Below are 21,409 nucleotides of genomic sequence, written 5' to 3' on the forward strand. Positions count from 1 at the left end.
GAACAATATTTTCTTTGATGTGAAAGATTTAAATGACTGGAATGGATTTACAGTGCTTTAACAGTCCTATACCAATTAAGGGGGCATGGCAAGTTGGTACCTATTTAGTGTGTAATAAAAGCAAATTTTCATTCAAATCTCACTTCACCAGGGCACATGGGTTAAGTGAGTGACTGAGAGTATTGGTGAGTGGAGAGTACAAGTCAATCTCCCACCAGACTTCAGAGGAAGAGAATATGTCTATGAGTTCCTGTACTTTTAACTGATTGTGGCTCCAGGTACTCTGTTTATTATATTTCCCTTCTGCTTTCCTTCATTACATTTATAAAGCATGACAAAAGGAAGAGAAGAGCATTTAAAAACAAAGAAACAACATCTAAGAGCTGATGAAGAAGAAAAATGCCTCCACGATACTATCTCATGACACTCCACCGCCAACTCCCCCTCTTCCTCCTCCTCCTCACTCTAATGACATCATACTGATGATTCTCCCTTGCATCATACCAACACATACAGCCATCTCCAAACCATCTTCCATTTGAAAATCAAGTAATTTAATCTGGCATCTTATCATTGACTACAGTAAAATCCCTCTTATCCGGCATCAACAGGACCGCCGACATGCCGGATACTTGAATATTGCCGGATACTTGAATAGAAGTGAAATTATGTCCACAATCACCACCCTACACTCACGCATCTTACCATAACAAAGATCAGCTGATCTTAATCAGCAGCTGATCTGATCAGCTGCTTAAGTGTAAGCACAACACGCTTCCTCTTTTCTACAACTTTAGGCATGATGAAGGTGTCAGGAGATAAACAGTGCACACGCGGGACTGAGTCACTGAGTAAACACAGTGCAGTGGGCTGCGGGTGGCGCAAAGCAGCGTGCTCTGGTGGTGAGGGGACAAAGTATGCCTCGCGCAGGAATTTTAATCGATTTTAAGAGTACACATTGATTTTTTATTGATTTTAAGGCTCGGGGAAAAATGTGCCGGATACTTGAAGCTGCCGGATACTCGAATGCCGGATGAGAGGGATTTTAGTGTATATTCTCTATTTTTGTAACATGCTGTGGCCAAGTGATTATCTCACTGCACATGGCCACTGCTGATTTTACAATTGTAGTACAATAAGAGTGTTGTGTACTATAGTGAGAAGAGAACATCAAAACATCTACTGAGTATTTTATATATTTTCCATATACATAAGTATAGAGTTATACTGACAATTTACTACTGGCATGTTGTTTGTACAATATATTAGTATAATTAAAAAAAAAAAAAAAAAAAAAACAATAGTGATTGATAACAGAGCATTAAAATATAGGTACTCTATGTGTGAGTGTAAAAGTCCAACCAGCAAATTTTATATTAATATATTTTATATATTATTAACATTTGTATGGAGTTACACTGGCAAATTACTATCACTCTATTGCCTGTTGACATGTTGAAATAGAAATGTAGCGAAAAAAAAAAACAAGAGCAATGGGAGATAATTGCACATCAAAACATACTCTGTGTAGAAGTCCTACTACCAAGTTTTATAAAAGATTTTATGTATTAATTATCAACATCTGTATGGAATTATACTGACAAGTCACTATGGTTCTGTTTGTGGAATAAGTTAGAACAGAAATTGAGCAAGTAAACCCAGGAGTAATTCTGATGTTTTGAGTGATACACTGGAATGCCATTCCATTCAAGAAAACCTGCATTGTGTGTACGTGTGTGTGTATTATGTAGTATAACCAGCAATAAGCATAAATTTTTTTCATTATATTTTTTGTGGCCATTATTTCACACTTACTATGACTTCAGAAGAAGTGGAAATCATGGTACAAAACACATACAAAACAAACTAACAATAAAAGAAAAGTGGAAGTGTTGCAAAAGCGTTTCTGTTCATCATCTGTGAGAGGCTTATGGCATAGGATCATCAACTGTGTATGATATACAAAACGAATGGGAAAAGTTGAAGGAGTTCTCTGTTGACTAATTTGAAGTAACACATGTGCATATTGAAAAGAATGAAAGATTTAAATTGTGTAGATAATGAGTGAGTAGTATAATATTCCAGAAGTACTACAGCATTTCAATGCACAGGGTTTGTGGTTAGAAATGATCGCTGAACAAGAAAAGAGCAGTATAATACGTTGTAAGTTAATTAACTAAGCTTGCTTCCTATTTCTCTTTCATATTTGTGCTTAACCTACAGTCAAATAGCAGTTTCATTTTATCTGAAAACATTCTCTGGCACATTAGGATCACTACTAAGGTCTCTTTAGACAAAAGGATTATTGGGTGTCAACTGGTAAACCATGGTAAATGGAAAGTGGTTAATTGGGGCATTTGCAGTGGTTGGAGTTGCCAGTGGTTGCTGACTGCTTTAATATAGGGCTCGGTACACACTAGTACAGTTCTCTGGAGATACACATTAAAAAAATCTTTCATGATACATCATAATGTGCTGTGCATATATACTACAAAGATTAAACTGTTTATGCTAAAAAGATCCATTTTTTTTTTTTTTATGTAGAAGGGACACCAGCCAAGGGCAACAAAAATCTAATAAAAACAAAAGCCCACTGAGATGCCAGTCCCTGAACAGGGTCCAAAGCAGTAGTAAAAAACTGAAGGATAACTGTCTTGAAACCTTCCTCTTGAAGGAATTCAAGTTACAGGAAGGTAGAAATACAGAAGCAGGCAGGGAGTTCCAGTTTACCATAGAAAGGGATGAATGATTGAGAATATTGGTAAACTCTTGCATCAGAGAGGTGGACAGAAGAGGGGTAAGAGAAAGAAGAAAGTCTTGTGCAGCAAGGCTGTGGTTGGATGGAGGCATGCAGTTAGCAAGATCAGAAGAGCAGTTAGCATTAAAATTTAGTGATACTACTTGTCCTGCAGGAATATTGTGACCATGCTGAAACCAAGCTGAGATGAAAGGAGTGGCTGATATCAGACACACTGTCTTCTCCAAAAAAACCTTGCTTGATTTGAGGTGGGAAACACATGTTTGCAGTACTGTTATAAAACTCCAGTCTATATATGTGCTGTGGTTCATTGCACAAACATATTACGAAAGAAGAACCAAGGTGTGAAAAGATGGGTTGTATTTTCAAAGTATAAGTGACAGCTCAGAGAAGACAGTAAGAAACATGATGTAAACATACAAGAGGCAACTCAGAGAAAATGTTGGGAAACACAATGTCAACAGATAATCTTCATCAGTGTCCTGCTAAGATTTGGCATCAAAATATGGTTGTTTCTTTCATATGTAACAGGAATTACAGAATTTCATGTTAATTATTTAACTTCCATGGATAAGCTGAAATTAGAGGAAAAAATAACTTTCACTCCAAGTTGATACATCCCAGACTGAAATGATGAGTGAAATATTTAGTTCATTTTGCCATATTTTTTGCTCTTTGTTTGAAGACAGTGAGTTAAAATGTTCCTAATATTTTACTAGTTAGTTTCATAACACATGACAAAGATTTTTTCCAGCACACCAAGTTTTTCAAGTAAAATTAAGTCATCTAGTGAATCTAGCAGTTTTTTCATCCCACTGTGAACATCTCAATTCAGGATGGCTCTAAAACCAAGGATACCAACCTTTATCAATTTTATAAAAAAAGTTTTCTTTGTAATAATTTATGAAGTATATTATATGAAGCTTTGGACAAATAATTTATTAACAAATGAAGAACTCATGAAAATTAGCTAGTAACTGATGAATTTTAATCCTAAGCAGACATTTCTGGTGAACAGCATCTCTCATGGGTTACCATATTCTTTCATAACATTTGCATTTCATCTTTGACTTTATTTTTCCTAACATTTTCATAAAAAAAAAAAAAAAATTCTTCTCTCTTTTTGGTTATCTTGTAAAAGTAAAGCTGGTCACAACAAATGATAAAAGGAAACAGTTATTTATACGTTTTGATGAATGAAAAGAGAGGGAAAAAAAAAAAAATTGAAAACCAATTATCACTACATATGCACACAATACAGAATGAATATACACAGTATGAAAATATTAAGTGAGCAAAGCTGATTTTATTCAGCAACATATGTAACATACATACATACACACATACATATACCAGGGCTGTCTCTCCCCAAAAAAATGGGGTAACCAAGACAAGACTTTCACATTCACACCACTCTCTTAGCTGCTTGACCCTAGACAGAGAAGATAAAGTATTCCTGCCCTCATTTTACTGGGCTCAGTTGCCCGGCTCGGACAATTTGGTCATGAACAAGGCTCCTTCATAGCCAGTACTCTCCCCATACCATACCTGTTTGTCCCACATCCGGGTGAGACTACTGATGTGTGGCGCCTCCCTCAGAGGTCACAGGGTTGTGTAATTCCTTAAGCACTGACAACTGCTCTCCATTCACTTCTGTCATGCACAATCATCCTATTATGTTCCAGTGTCAGTTCTCTTCTCTTTAAGGTGTCCCTTACACTACCTATCCGTCCCTTATGTGGCCAACCTCGCAAATTCATACCTCTTACACTTGATCTATCTTCTTCACCAGCCTATCATCCTCCATTCTCTTAACATGTCCATACCATCTCAGCACACACTGCTCTGCCTGTTCTGCCAAGTCTCTCACAACACATGTTATTCTCACTTCCCCATTTCTCACTGTCCATCCAAGTTACTCTACACATACTCCTTAGACATCTCATCTCCATTGCATTCAATCTCTTCTTGCCTGCTACTCCCATATTTGAAGTCTAACCACCATACATTACAGTAAGCACTATTATCCCTTCATACAATATTCTCTTTACATTTATTCCAGGTGCTCTAATCTCAAACAGACTATCCATACCTCCTAACACTTATTCTGCTTTATTCACTCAAGCTCTACCTTCTGTATCCACTCCCCTATCCAACACTACTGTAGATCAAAGATATTTTAAACAGTCTACTTCCTCCAGCTCCTTGCCATTTAGTGTCATGTTATTTGCCGAGTTTACCCTGAAAAGGAACACGTTTTCTTATGTCCCCCATGCTCTGTTTTCCTTCTAAACATATCTTTATCCTTAGTTATAAGATAGTACAGGGCTTATTTACTCATTTTATATCATATAGTATTATTCTCTTCATAATTTAAGTTCTTTATAAGTATGTATATATAAGGGAAAAAGTGTATTTGAGATGAAATGTGTTGAGGTGAGAGGTGATACATGTCTGTCTTGTATCTGAGTCAGCAGATTTTCAGGACGCACTAAAGCCCTGAGGGGGAACAGAGGAGTGGCATCCTCATAGGATAAATTTGAATGGTGTTAAGGTGACTGAGTGGGTGTGTGGAGGTATTGGCAATGTGGTGGCATAACCCTGATGTCCAAGATCAGGTTGGTGAGCCTTTTGTGGTACCAAGATCTCTTGTTCGCTGAAATTTGGTTGGTGAGTTGTGTCGGTGATGTGGTGGTGTTGTGGCGTTACTGGTGTCTTTGGGGATGATGTTATGGTGTTATAGGTGAACTATGGTGATGGTGGTGATGTCTTGTGAAGTTTGAGGTGAAATACAAGAATAATTGTTTGGAGATGCGATGACAGCGTCTGGGGAAATTAACAAATGCAAAGTACTTAGCGTAGGTAGAGGAAACCCAGACAGTAGGTACACAATGAACAACGAAACTCTGGTAGGTGTAGGGTATGAGAAAGATTTAGGAGTTATAGTTAGCTCTGAATTCTGTCTAGGAAAACAATGCATAGAGGCCAGAAACAGGGCAAATAGGGTATTAGGATTAATTATTAGGAGTGTTAAAAGTAGAAAGCCCGAAGTAATACCAAAGTTATACTTGGTGCCCTCTCTTGCTGAGGTGAGAGAGGCTGTGAACAAGTTGAAATGTGGGAAGGCAGCAGGTATCTATAATATCAGTGCAGAGATGTTGAAAGCTGGGGGTGACACCATGATCTGGGGGTTGCATGCGGTTATGTTCTGTTTGGCAGAAGACCTCATCTAGACTAAGCTGTGCAGTTCTGGTCCCCATTAAAGGAAGGATATATGTCTATTACAATCAGTACAGAGGAGAATGACTAAAAGGATACAGGGAATGAGGGGTATTCCTTATGAGGCGAGATTGAAGCTGTTAAATTTACATTCTTTAGAGAGACGTAGGTTAAAAGGGGACCTGATAGAAGTCTTTAAGTGGTGTAAGGGTTATAACAAGGGGGATGTAAGCAAAATTCATAGGATCAACAACCAGGATAGAACAAGAAATAATGGGTTCAAGCTTGAAAAATTTAGGTTTAAGAAAGAGGTAGGAAGAAATTGGTTCTCAAATAGAGTGGTAGACGAGTGGAATGAATTCAGTAATCATGTTGTTATTGCTAAGACATTAGGGAGCTTTAAGAGAAGATTAGACTGGTTTATGGATAAGGAAGATAGGTGGAAATAGATAGGTATGTTTCATACAGGGACTGCCACGTGTAAGCCTGGTCGCTTCTTGCAGCTTCCCTTATTTCTTATGTTCTTATGTTCCTGCAGCTGGGGAAAATATTCCAGCAGTCTGTGAAGGAGTAAAAGGGTTTTAATGCTTTGTGAAGTGGCAGGAATGTCATATATTTTTGTGTACAAGCTTTTAAGCAACAGGGGAAGCAATATAAGAGCCTGAAGTAAAGGCAAACATATGGTGATTGAGTGTGGGAATTATCCCGTGTTGGTCTAGGGTAGAAATTTGTTCCCTAATTTCCTTCAATGTGTATTACCTCAATTTATTTGTAAGTTAACATTATTAGTAGTATATTCTGTTATTATATAAAATAATTGTGTTTTCTACCCCAACACTAATCTGGTATTGAGGTGATTTCTGGTGTGCTGTGCCAAGATAAGGGTTTTGTGAGAGGGTTTAATAGCTGGCAATTTTGGATAGGTCAGGTAGGTATTCAAGACCTTTAAAAAAAACAGACCTTTAAAACTTTCTGGGATCAGTGTACCGTCCACTTTCTTGGAAAGATAACCAGGATCGTGCCATTAGCCTTACATTCATCCTACGACCTGCCTCCCTGATGTGTTTCATTATCTTACTCTTTCCTTCTCCACATCCTTCTAAATTCATCTACCAGCCTAGGTAAATTCACCTCTGTGTCTGCTGCCAATGATGTGTCATTTGCAAACATCAATTCATTCACACTTCAATCTTCACCCTCTGCTGTTACCAGACTCAATCATCTACCCAACACTCTAGCATGAACCTCCCTTAATAATTTATATTTAATGAAGAATTAGGAAAAGAGAAGAAAATAAGACAGAAAATAGTACATGCTATTTATATTCACTAAAAGAGCACAGGTGCTCAAAATAATTATGAGAAAAAGTTAAGAAAAACAAGTCTATTATTCATTTTATAAAACAGAAAATAAAGGAGGGAAACATGGTTATCAATCTTGAGGTTTCAACCACAGTATTAATTTTAAGACCACAATAAAAAATAACTTTGATTATCCATCCCCAAAAATGACTGATTACCAGGCTAGAGATTTTTAATTACTATGGTGAATTTAATGACTGACAAATATGATTTAATTACATGGACAATGATATTCCTCACAACAGTAATGTAAGGAACATACTCTTATGAGTGGCACAGTAGAAAGAAAAGAGATGTAGAAAGAACAAGATGAGAAGATAGTGAGGATAGAGAAGTAGCAAGAGAGAGAAAGACAGACGATTCCTGATGTGCAATAAATGCCTATTTTTGATTACCCATCCCCCAAAAATTGATTACCTGGCTAGAGATTTTTAATTATTATGGTGAACTTAATGACTGAAAAATATGATTCAATCATACGGACAATGATATTCCTCACAACAATAATGTAAGGAACATACTGTTATGAGTGGCACAGAAGAGAGATGAGAAGTAGAAAGAACAAGAAGATAAGATAGTGAGGAGAGAGAAGCAGAGAGAGAAAGACAGAAGATTCCTGATGCACGATAAATGCCTACCTACACTGCCCAGTTTACTGTAAGGCCCCACCCAGTCTTCTTCCCATCATAATTCTGCCAACTTCCCTTTACCACCTCAAGTTGAGTTTGATACATAATACTATACTCGTATAGTAGAAGAGTTGACCTCCTTTATAAAGTGATCCATCCATTCCATCCAACCCCTGTAATTAGTTAATAATAATTTTTGCAAGACTGTAGTCTTTTTAGAGTGAACTTAGGTATGGGTGGAGGTGCAGGGCATGCTAGCTTCCACCTTCCTGTCTTTTCCCCATTTGTCTCCTTCCTCCTTGTCATGTGACTTAACTGATGCTTCTGAGCATGGGTGATGTTGTCTTTGTTCAGTTGGGCTTGGTTGGTCACTAGGAAAGGACATTGCTAGCTTGTGGGAGTGACAGAAAACTGGCATGGGGATTTTTGCATATTTTAGAGAGCTATATACAGTAGTTACAGCTGAAGCAGTAGCACTATTATGTCCCTACTGCATTAGGTAGGATAAGCACCTTGCTGGAGCTTGGCAGGTGCAGTGCCAGGTAACTTGGGTAGACTATGTGGTCTTGTCATCTCCATCACAATGTCCTGATAATTTTGTCTCATTAAGAGTATGGGAGTGGTTCTCCAAGCATCTCAGGTCATATCAGCTGTTGTGTACCTGTCTTGTTAGTGTCTTGTGCCATTAAATTCTACTGGTATTCAGAGCTCACTTTTGGAAGCTTTGGAACCAGAGGATATCATGATACTCTGCTAGTTGGCACCTATCTCCTCTCTCCCTGGGTTTTCCCATATGCAGGTGGTATTTGCCTGTCCTCTAGAAGACTGTAAATAGACAGCTTACCAGCAGATTATATAATTTTCTGTGAATGTGGGTGATTTATCTCTAGTGGGTGGTAGCTCATAGAGTATTATAAGACTTATACTTGTGTCCTTCATCACAGCTGTGCCCCATAGCATGTGGTTTGTGACTCTTTCTCTGCAAGTTGGGGCTTCTTTGGTGTTTATTATACTCCCTTCTTGGTTGGTGGGTTAAACCAAGTGGTGATCTCAGTTTTGATAGTTTGAGATGACCAGGAAGTGCCTGAATTCATTGTGTTTAAGCCCACACTAAACTAGGAGCTAGTTTAGGGAAAGCTGACCCAAGTGTAGTGGCAGCTATGAAGGGGGCTGAACCTTATTACCTAATTTTGATTATCCGGCCAGTGATGTAAATTCCTATAGTAATTTTAGGACTGTCATCAAAATTATATGATTATCTAACCAATGATTTTCAATTGCTAAACCAACTCAAAGACATCAAGTATGACTTCCTTAATCATCTTGAATAGAAACTTTAGGGTCAAAATAAAGTGATTTGCCAGTTTTAAAAGGTCACAGTTTAACATCATGAATGAAACCAATAATATCAAAACCTGCAATAGCAAAACTCACAGTACTGAATACTGCAATAAAAGAGGATCAAATATACAACTACAAATCTATAGGTCTTGATTCCTCTTTAGGATGAGCCAGTCAACAATTATCAAACACTCTTTTTACATGTGGTCAGTCCTGGTAGAATTAAAACCATGAAAACTCCTACTGAGAATATTGGACTTTCAGTATCAATCCCCCTGACAGTCAGCCACTTTTGGCCTGAACACACCCCCAATGCCAGCTAATTTTGGATTTCTTTTAATCTTTTAAAAAATTCATGTGTGTCCTGAAAATGAGACATATATAGTTAAAAGTGTCTTACCTTCAGTATTTGTGGTAGTTTTGGTCCTTTGAAATTTGGCAGATCTGGTGCAGTGGGGACACATTTGCAAGGTGCCCAAACCAATGCTCTGGGCTTATTTCGGTTATCAACATATGAAAGTAGTGAATATACACTACATTACAGAAGAATATGTAATTATAAATTCTGTCCACACATGTGAGGAACCATGATTATACAAAAATATTTCTATGGCATATATTTTTCCAAAATATGCAAACTTGAAAATATTTGCTAATACTCATATACAATTATAAATAGATTAACTTACTCTAAGTTTTCTTGTTTTTCACTCATTTACAAGTGTACTAATGTGTGGTACTCCAAAAAAAACATGGTTCCAAACAAAGATCCACATCACATCATAGACATTGATACCTGGTGTTTTTTCCACCTAAGGTCCTGTCATGTCATGTCGGCACACACATAACACCTGCACTGTGCATTCTTCTTGCCACTGGCTGATGGCAGAGAAGAATGATGCAGGCTGGGAATGGTGTGCTGCTAGAACTTTTGTGGACTCTATGGGTGGTTCTTGCTTTCCCATACTTCGTTAGCATTTCTCTTATCAATTCCAATACAAATGAACTGAAGGGTTCATGGTTGCCTGCTATGTTCTGGTATAGGCAATGTGTGCCAAAGAGGCAGATGTCTAGAAGATAAAAAGAACATCTATTACCACTTCATTATCTTCCTGGCACAGTCAATACTGGATATCATGGGATCAAACTGATCAACCTGACACGTGTTCAAGTTGTAAATGGGAACAGGTTCTGGCTTCCACTTTTCCCTTTTTGGGATTTAGCCAGTTAATGCTGTCTGTTTGATGGACAAGGGGGCAGCTGATGGTTGACAGGAGGAAGACTTCCCTCTTGTCATGCCACTAAGTGATGAGGATGTTACTGGCCTTGTAGGTGATATGCTTCTTCAGCAGTGTAGCAACTTCTGTGATGTCCATCTGCTTGCCAGTCTAGAAAATTAGATCCTGATTGAAACCGGCATTGCAGTCACTCATGAAGAACTTGAAGCCGAACTGATGCCTCTTCATCTTGATATACTGCTGAAAGCTGATGTGCCCACACCACAAGGCAAAGCTCTCATCAATAACCAAGTTTCTGAAGGGCTGGAATGTGTCTGCAAATATCATTTGCAGGGCAACTAGCACCAGTCTTATCCACCAAATTTTGTCTGTACTGGCACAGGTGATGGGGTCAAGGGTGTTGAAAAAGTGGGTTAGATAAGATACCCTGGAACCTGTTCTGAGACATTATTTTCCCAAATACAGAGATTTCCAGAAGTGGATCAGAAAACGCCCCCATCAAGATAATGATAGCCAGGAAGACAGAATTCTGACAGGAGAGGTACTCAGTTGAATAGCAGAGAATGTGCCATCTAGATCTTCACACCAGTCTTGAACACCTGGTAGATGTTTGTTGGACATACAATCTCTGTGCAGAGGGGCTCCAGCATCAGGGTGGTGAAGAAATCCAAATAACAGGAGTCTGGGGTGCCTGACATCCAGTACTATTTTCAGCAGTGAATGAGTGGATGAAGGGAATAAAGTTGCTCCCATTATCCCATTCCTACCTGACATCCTGAGCATCACCAAATGTTCTGCCTTCCCCTTTACTGTCATTATCATCATCACTATCATGGCCTGGGGGAGGAGGAGGAGGTGGGATGGATCCCTAGAGAGCCTTCTCACATATCCTTTACCCACCCTACTGGTGTTTGTAGAGGTAGAGTAAAGGGAGTTGTGGTAGCACATCCTTTGCCAACCCTACTTGTGGATGCAAAGGGCACAACAGGGTCAGAAGGCAGAGAAGAGGGAGTCCTGGCAGGTGTAATAGTGGTAGCAGCAATGGTGGTGGTGGTGGTGGTGGTGGTGGCAGGAAGCATGGTGGTGATGGTGGCAAGCAGCTTGCTTGCTTGCTTGCTCGTTTGCTTGCTTGTGGGTTTCATGTGACATTCACTAATACTAGGCATCCTTTGTCTCTTTGTCACCTTGCTTTGCTACCCATACAGCAGCAGGTAGACAATGTAGACAATGATGAAGGGACATCTATGGACTCCTCATCGCTACTGTCATAGTAGAGCCTCCTCTTAGCACTCAAAGAGTGAGTGGTACAGCTAAGAGATGTGTACTATTGTAACCTAGGAATAGGTACCTCACTTTCCTTACTTGTATTCTCAATACCACTACATACATAATTGTGGTCAGAATAAAAATTCTGACACCACTGCCATCACTAGAATCACTGCTATAATCACTAGGCAAGTTATAATCTCTGGTGTACACACAAAGTCAGTACTGCAATGAGACATGGTCACTCTGACAGTAATGGGGTAACTGAGTCACAATCCTTGAGAGCTGAGCTGGGCCAGTTGGGGAAGGGTAGTGGGAGAAATTGGGGGTGGGATCTAGTGAAATAAATGTTGGCCTGCATTGCTGGTAAATATGGGTGACAACAAGTAGATACTTACTGTGGGGCATATCTAACTGGTGGTGGTTAAGTGCCAATGTAAATATACATCACTGTCACTCAGGAGGTTAATGATCAGGGTTTGTGCCAAATAAGTCTATATACTGCAGTGCTGACTATACAAAAACTAGAAATTTCATCATTACCTTAATCTTTCTCAAACTGCTGGTAATCTTCCTTCTTTGATTATTATGAAGTGGGTGATTGAGATCTTGATCCCCTAGATCAAGAAGTTCTTTGATGAAGCTGATAACATTCTGTTCTTTGTAAAAGGCAGCATTCACCACTGAAAAAAAAAAAAAATAAATAAATAAATAAAATAAAATAAAATAAGTAAATAAATAAATAAAGATAAAAATAAATAAAGAAAAAGAAATAAATAAGAATAAATGAATGAAAATAAACTAAGTAATAAAAAATTAAAAAGGAGAGAGAGAGAGAGAGAGAGAGAGAGAGAGAGAGAGAGAGAGAGAGAGAGAGAGAGAGAGAGAGAGAGAGAGAGAGAGAGAGAGAGAGAGAGAGAGAGAGAGAGTAAACTAAATAATAAAAAATTAAAAGAGAGAGAGAGAGAGAGAGAGAGAGAGAGAGAGAGAGAGAGAGAGAGAGAGAGAGAGAGAGAGAGAGAGAGAGAGAGAGAGAGAGAGAGAGAGAGAGAGAGAGAGAGAGAGAGAGTAAACTAAATAATAAAAAATTAAAAAGAGAAACTAAATAATAAAAAATTAAAAAAGGAGAGAGAGAGAGAGAGAGAGAGAGAGAGAGAGAGAGAGAGAGAGAGAGAGAGAGAGAGAGAGAGAGAGAGAGAGAGAGAGAGAGAGAGAGAGAGAGAGAGAGAGAGAGAGAGAGAGAGAGAGAGAGAGATTTTTTACCTATCACCCTGTCTTTGTCCTACATCTGCCACAATATACATAGTGACAATTTATAAGATTTATATTTTTCTGTATATGCTTATGTTGGGTGAAAGTTCATAGGGTAGGAAAATGAGTGTCAAATTTCCTCATTTCTTTCTTTCTATTTTTTTTAATGAAAGAGGGACACTGGCAAAAAAAAAAAGTGTCTTGAAACCTCCCTTGTGAAGGAATCCAAGTTATAGGAAGGTGGAAATACAGATGCAGGCAGGGAGTTCTAGAGTTTACAAGACAAAGGGATGAATGACTGAGAATACTGGTTAACTCTTGCATTAGAGAGGTGGACAGAATAGGGGTGAGAGAAAGAAAGTCTTGTGCAGCGAGGCTGCGGGAGGAAGGGAGACATGCAGTTAGCAAGATCAGAAGAGCAGTTAGCATGAAAATAGCGGTAGAAGACAGCTAGAGATGCAACATTGCAGCAATGAGAGAGAGGCTGAAGACAGACACTTAGAGGAGAGGAGTTGATGAGACGAAAAGCTTTGATTCCACCGTCTAGAAGAGCGGTATGAGTGGAATCCCCCCCAGGACATGTGAAGCACACTCCATACATGGACAGATAAGGCCCTTGTACAGAGTTAGCAGGTGGGTGGGTGAGAAAAACTGGCAGAGATGTCTCAAAATGCCTAACTTCAGAGAAGCTGTTTTTTTTTTTTTTTTATGTAAGAAGGACACTGGCCAAGGGCAACAAAAATCAATAAAAAAAATGCCCACTGAAATGCCAGTCCCGTAAAAGGGTCAAGGCAGTGGTCAAAAATTGGTGGATAAGTGTCTTGAAACCTCCCTCTTGAAGGAATTCAAGTCATAGGAAGGTGGAAATACAGAAGCAGGCAGGGAGTTCCAGAGTTTACCAGAGAAAGGGATGAATGATTGAGAATACTGGTTAACTCTTGCGTTAGAGAGATGGATAGAATAGGGGTGAGAGAAAGAAGAAAGTCTTGTGCAGCGAGGCCGCGGAAGGAGGGGAGGCATGCAGTTAGCAAGATCAGAAGAGCAGTTAGCATGAAAATAACGGTAGAAGACAGCTAGATATGCAACATTGCGGCGGTGAGAGAGAGGCTGAAGACAGTCAATTAGAGGAGAGGAGTTGATGAGACGAAAAGCTTTTGATTCCACCCTGTCTAGAAGAGCAGTATGAGTGGAACCCCCCAGACATGTGAAGCATACTCCATACATGGACGGATAAGGCCCTTGTACAGAGTTAGCAGCTGGGGGGTAAGAAAAACCGGCGGAGACATCTCAGAACACCTAACTTCATAGAAGCTGTTTTAGCTAGAGATGAGATGTGAAGTTTCCAGTTCAGATTATAAGTAAAGGACAGACCGAGGATTGTTCAGTGTAGAAGAGGGGGACAGTTGAGTGTCATTGAAGAAGAGGGGATAGTTGTCTGGAAGGTTGTGTCGAGTTGATAGATGGAGGAATTGAGTTTTTGAGGCATTGAACAATACCAAGTTTGCTCAGGCGTTCTGTGGCTTCCCTGCGTGCTATGTTTACCTCCTGAAGGGTTGGACGTCTATGAAAAGACATGGAAAAGTGCAGGGTGGTATCATCAGCATAGGAGTGGATAGGACAAGAAGTTTGGTTTAGAAGATCATTAATGAATAATAAGAAGAGAGTTGGTGACAGGACAGAACCCTGAGGAACACCACTATTAATAGATTTGGGAGAAGAACAGTGACCGTCTACCACAGCAGCAATAGAACGGTCAGAAAGGAAACTTGAGATGAAGTTACAGAGAGAAGGATAGAAACCGTAGGAGGGTAGTTTGGAAATCAAAGCTTTGTGCCAGACTCTATCAAAAGCTTTTGATATGTCCAAGGCAACAGCAAAAGTTTCACCAAAATCTCTAAAAGAGGATGACCAAGACTCAGTAAGGAAAGCCAGAAGATCACCAGTAGAGCGGCCTTGACGGAACCCATACTGGCGATCAGATAGAAGGTTGTGAAGTGATAGATGTTTAAGAATCTTCCTGTTGAGGATAGACTCAAAAACTTTAGATAGGCAGGACATTAAAGCAATAGGACAGTATTTTGAGGGATTAGAACGGTCACCCTTTTTAGGAACAGGTTGAATGTAGGCAAACTTCCAGCAAGAAGGAAAGGTAGATGTTGACAGACAGAGCTGAAAGAGTTTGACTAGGCAAGGTGCAAGCACGGAGGCACAGTTTCGGAGAACAATAGGAGGGACCCCATCAGGTCCATAAGCCTTCCGAGGGTTTAGGCCAGCGAGGGCATGGAAAACATCATTGCGAAGAATTTTAATACGTGGCATGAAGTAGTCAGAGGGTGGAGGAGAGGAAGGAACAAGCCCAGAATCGTCCAAGGTAGAGTTTTTAGCAAAGGTTTGAGCAAAGAGTTCAGCTTTAGAAATAGATGTGATAGCAGTGGTGCCATCTGGTTGAAGTAGAGGAGGGAAAGAAGAAGAAGCAAAGTTATTGGAGATATTTTTGGCTAGATGCCAGAAATCACGAGGGGAGTTAGATCTTGAAAGGTTTTGACATTTTCTGTTAATGAAGGAGTTTTTGGCTAGTTGGAGAACAGACTTGGCATGGTTCTGGGCAGAAATATAAAGTGCATGGGATTCTGGTGATGGAAGGCTTAAGTACCTTTTGTGGGCCACCTCTCTATCATGTATAGCACGAGAACAAGCTGTGTTAAACCAAGGTTTAGAAGGTTTAGGACGAGAAAAAGAGTGAGGAATGTACGCCTTCATGCCAGACACTATCACCTCTGTTATGCGCTCAGCACACAAAGACGGGTCTCTGACACTGAAGCAGTAGTCATTCCAAGGAAAATCAGCAAAATACCTCCTCAGGTCCCCCCAACTGGCAGAGGCAAAACGCCAGAGGCACCTTCGCTTAGGGGGATCCTGATTAGGGATTGGAGTGATAGGACAAGATAAAGATATGAGATTGTGATTGGAGGAGCCCAACGGAGAAGAAAGGGTGACAGCATAAGCAGAAGGATTAGAGGTCAGGAAAAGATCAAGAATGTTGGGCGTATCTACAAGATGGTCAGGAATGCGAGTAGGGTGTTGCACTAATTGCTCTAGGTCATGGAGGATAGCAAAGTTGTAGGCTAGTTCACCAGGATGGTCAGTGAAGGGAGAGGAAAGCCAAAGCTGGTGGTGAACATTGAAATCTCCAAGAATGGAGATCTCTGCAAAAGGGAAGAGGGTCAGAATGTGCTCCACTTTGGAAGTTAAGTAGTCAAAGAATTTCTTATAGTCAGAGGAGTTAGGAGAGAGGTATACAGCACAGATAAATTTAGTATGAGAGTGACTCTGTAGTTGTAGCCAGATGGTGGAAAACTCGGAAGATTCAAGAGCGTGGGCATGAGAGCAGGTTAAGTCATTGTGCACATAAACGCAGCATCCAGCTTTGGATCGAAAATGAGGATAGAGAAAGTAGGAGGAAACAGAAAAGGGGCTACTGTCAGTTGCCTCAGACACCTGAGTTTCAGTGAGGAAAAGAAGATGAGGTTTAGAAGAGGAGAGGTGGTGTTCTACAGATTGAAAATTAGATCTTAGACTGCGAATGTTGCAGAAGTTAATGAAGAAAAAGTTGAGGGGGGGTGTCAAGACACTTAGGATCGTCGACAGAAAGGCAGTCCGACTTGGGGACATTTATGGTCGCCTCCCCAGATGGGGACTCCGAGGCTGGTGTAGGAGTCGCCATGATGATTTTAAAATTTTTGAGTGAAGGGTGTGTGTGTTATTAGGTGCTTGTAGTTTTGTGTGGAGGAAGAGAGTTGTCTTTAGAGGGCAGGCTGTGACTGCCCCCTTGTGTTGTGAGACACAAAGGGAAACGTTCAGTGAGGTCACAGCTGGGTTTAATGATAAGTTCACAGCACCCCCTGAACAGTGCTTTAGACCTCACTGGGAGTAATTATCATTTCAGCAGGTGTCTACTGCCTCCTCCTTGCTAGAGATGAGATGTGAAGTTTCCAGTTCACATTATAAGTAAAGGACAGACCAAGGATGTTCAATGTACAAGAGGGGATAGTTGTCTGGAAGGTTGTGTCGAGTTGATAGATGGAGGAATTGAGTTTTTGAGGCATTGAACAATACCAAGTTTGCTCTGTCCCAATCAGAAATTTTTGAGATCAGAAGTCAGGCATTCTGTGGCTTCCCTGTGTGAAATGTTTACTTCCTGAAGGGTTGGACGTTTATGAAAAGCCGTGGAAAAGTGCAGGGTGGTATCATCAGCATAGGAGTGGATAAGACAAGAAGTTTGGTTTAGAAGGTCATTGATGAATAATAAGAAGAGAGTGGGTGACAGGACAGAACCCTGAGGAACACCACTGTTAATAGATTTAGAAGAATAGAACGGTCAAAAGGGAAACTTGCTTGAGATGAAGTTCAGGACAGAACCCTGAGGAACACCACTGTTAATAGATTTAGAAGAATAGAACGGTCAAAAGGGAAACTTGCTTGAGATGAAGTTACAGAGAGAAGGATAGAAGCCATAGGAGGGTATTTTGAAAATCAAAGCTTTGTGCCAGACTCTATTAAAAGCTTTTGATATGACCAAGGCAACAGCAAAAATTTCACCAAAATCTCTAAAAGAGGATGACCAAGACTCAGTAAGGAAAGCCAGAAGATCACCAGTAGAGCGGCCTTGATGGAACCCATACTGGCGATCAGATAGAAGGTTGTGAAGTGATAGATGTTTAAGAATCTTCCTGTTGAGGATGGATTAAAAAACTTTAGATAGGCAGGAAATTAAAGCAATAGGACGGTAGTTTGAGGGATTAGAATGGTCACCCTTTTTAGAAACAGGCAAACTTCCAGCAAGAAGGAAAGGTAGATGATGACAGAAAGAACTGAAAGAGTTTGACTAGGAAAGGTGCAAGCATGGAAGCACAGTTTCGGAGAAAAATAGGAGGGACCCCATCAGGCCCATAAGCCTTCCAAGGGTTTAGGCCAGCGAGGGCAAGGAAAACATCACTCTGAAGAATTTTAATAGGTAGCATGAAGTAGTAAGAAGGTGGAGGAGAGGGAGGAACAAGGCCAGAATCATCCAAGGTAGAGTTTTTAGCAAAGGTCTGAGTAGAGTTCAGCTTTAGAAATAGATCTGATACCAGTGATGGCATCTGGTTGAAATAAAGGAGGGAAAGAAGAAGAAGCAAAGTTATTGGAGATATTTTTGGCTAGATGCCAGAAGTCACAAGGGAAGTTAGATCTTGAAAGATTTTGATTTGGTGATAATACACTATGAAAACTCATTTTCAACCATGAAAGCAAGCATGTACTCCTTGTTGCGAGGGAATAGGTGACTAGGTGGCTAGATGGCCACTTAAAGGAGGACAAAGGATGGTGAAGGGAGAAGTGTCAGGAACATAGAAAAGGTCTGGGGAGCAGCAGTGTAATGTCATGAGTTTGACAAAGGTGTTGGCTGATTTGAATGGTGGACCCTGGATATTGTCATTAAATTTGAAACTTGCACATTAGATAATAATATAGGAAGGTGTATAAAGTTGTTATATGTGAATTTGTTAGATAAGAACACAGAGACAAGATCCTAAAACATAATGGGACACAAAATCATGGAACCAAAATACACAGGATGTGTTATTAATTCATGAGACTATGTGTACCAAAATACTCAGAAATTCAGACAGAAAATGCCATTGAAATACAGAACATTATTCATCACATCACTCTTTAATTCCTTGCAATATTTCTAACATTTACAGATGCTCTTTGGAGCTCTTGGTAAAATTTATACAATTATGTATGTGACATTTAATACTATCATCACCTATATCCTAGCAGTATTCATACATAAGTGATACTAAGTCTTCAAACAATAATACAATATCAAGCCAGAAGATAAACACAGCTGAGTGACAAAGTATTGTCCCACTTCCTACTAAGGGTTTCAGCAGTTGTGTTAGATAATTTTTGGGGAATAACTCTCTTACAAACTGATGAATTCATATCATACATTGACAGACTGTGTTTTGAACACTGCTAATTCTTGTCAATACCAAGTAAATATATGGATAACAGAGGTAGTTCATTTAGTAAATTTATCACACGTAAGACCTACCCCACTGCCCAATGCATAAAGGTATTGCTATATTGTGAGAGTTGATGCTACTACTCCTGCCATGGCCAGCATTACTGTGAATTTATCTGATTACTTTTATATAGTAATAGCAAGCTACTCTAATGACAACAGAATCTGTCATTGTCTTTTACACGACATTGTAGCAAATTATGAGCTTATAATATTTCCAGTAAGCTGAATATCCTTACTTTTCTTTGCTCTTAACTCTAAAGGACCAGAGGCAGCTATAGCCACTTTACCAGGCGAGGATTGAAGGCGAATTTTCACTAAATTTAGCTACTTTTTGTCAATATTTGGAGTTCAGTCACTAGTAATACTGCCTGTGAGCAGCATTTCTCATTCTTACTCTGCCTCACTCTCATCATGTCCAAATACAGTGAGTGATTCTCATGAATCTGATTCTCTCCATAACAGCTGCAAGTAGAGACATTTGGATGGCATTGTTAGAAAGAGGAAGACTTGATGTTGAGTACAAAGTCTATTAAATTTGCTCTTCCATTGCAGCCTAAGTTTGTTGTGTGAACACAGGCTATTTTTTGAGGTTTAATGTTGGAGGGCCAGTTTTTGTGGGACGAAAATCAACACTGCCGGTGTTTCAGGGGTTAATTAAGACATCCTTCTATTCCTATACATTACTTGAAAGTGTCATGCACCTTTATTATGCATTTATCTTACTGAAGGTATAGTTTACTGTACCTAATACTTTCATGCTCAGAATATATGAAGTCATGTTTCACTTCCAGGCATGCATAGTAGATGAAAGGAAAGGACATTATGGGTGTACAAATTATGCAAATATAATACTAAAGATGCTGAATATTCTATTCCTCATTACTATTAAGAATTAAGTCCTTTTCTTTGGGGGCAGAGCAATGAGTCATGTCATAATAACATTGTGACACCTTCATGCATGTGCAGCTGGACAGATCTTATATCTGTTCATTTTATATAAAAGTAAGTGGCTTCATTATCCACTTTAGTCACTTGACCATAGTATGATCTCAATTCATCAGACTGTTTGAGTTATTCCCAAAAAACTATGTAACACATCCCCTGAAATGCAAAGAAGCTAACCTAAAATCCCTAATCTTTCTATGTCTGGAATAACTTCGATGGCAGCTATGTCATATAGACTTAATATGGTATAGAAAGGTAAAAAATATAAAAAATTTATGATAATTTTGGCTGAATACTTACCATCAACATTCAGAAGCATTGTGTTTTCCTTCCAGCCAACAGGCCTTAAAGAGCCAAAAAAACCAATCAAGGCCTCTTTACCCCCACCTATGTCAAAGGAGTCTCCAAAAACCTTTTCTGTCGAGAACATTCTATCACGACCAATTCTCTCATAACGCACAGTCATGTTGTGTTGGAATATCACTTCCAGCATCTGTGGATTAATAAGAAGTATTAGATTCAGCATAATCTAAATTATTTGTGTTTACTAATCTAGTAGTATCAGTCAACTAATGTTTGTAATTTAGTTTATTTCCTTTTTTGAGTGTGAGGGGCAGGCTAATGGAGAAATAAATAAATAAAAAGCTCAAACAACATACTGCTCCTTAAAAGTTATGAGTAATATGATAAAAACTGGACCAATTTAGTTTTTGAGATGTCTTGATACTCCCCTCTTAGAAGAGTTCAAGTTATGGGCAAGAAGAAATACAGTAACAGGAAAAGAACTGTATATTTTACTGGTAAGAGAGATGAAAGAGTGAAAGTACAGGTTAATTCTTACATTAGTATGCTGGACAGAACTGGGATGAGAGTAAGTAGTCTTGTGCAGCAGCTGCAGCATCAAAGGAGCTATACCCAGAAGAGCAATGACTATTGAAATAGAAGTAAAAAGCAGTAAGAGATGCAACATTGCACTAATGAGTGAAGGAATTTTCTTGTTGAATATAGACTTAAAAGCTCTGCTCTCCTGTGGGCACAATCCAATTGTGAGGGACCCCATCACCATCAGGAAGGGTCTGCTTTCCTTACTCAGTCTTGGTTATCCTCCTTTAGAGATCCTGGCAAAATTTTTGCTATTGCCCTACACATATCAAAAGCATTTGATAAAAGTCTGGGACAAGGCTTTAATTTCCAATTTCAATTTCCAATTTCTATTCTTTTTCAAGTTAATTTCTGACCATACTATTGCCACTGTGGTAGATGGTCACCAATTTTCTCCCAAGTTTATAAACAGTGGTGTTCTTCAGGATTCTGTCCTGTCACCCACT

At 39.4% G+C, this 21,409-nt stretch overlaps 1 protein-coding gene across 1 annotated transcript in view; it reads right to left on the minus strand.

Moving 5' to 3' along the window:
- LOC135111538 (protein argonaute-2-like) overlaps positions 1–21,409 on the minus strand; it is a 253,733-nt gene that overhangs the window by 158,976 nt on the left and 73,348 nt on the right. Inside the window, exons 5-6 of the mRNA XM_064024947.1 lie at positions 20,382–20,574; positions 12,356–12,495 (exon numbers count right to left, since the gene is read on the minus strand). Of these exons, the coding sequence (XP_063881017.1) occupies positions 12,356–12,495; positions 20,382–20,574 (333 nt within the window). The remainder of the gene's footprint in view (positions 1–12,355; positions 12,496–20,381; positions 20,575–21,409) is intronic.

This window comes from Scylla paramamosain, chromosome 22 (assembly GCF_035594125.1).
Source record: "Scylla paramamosain isolate STU-SP2022 chromosome 22, ASM3559412v1, whole genome shotgun sequence".
Lineage (NCBI taxonomy): Eukaryota > Metazoa > Arthropoda > Malacostraca > Decapoda > Portunidae > Scylla > Scylla paramamosain.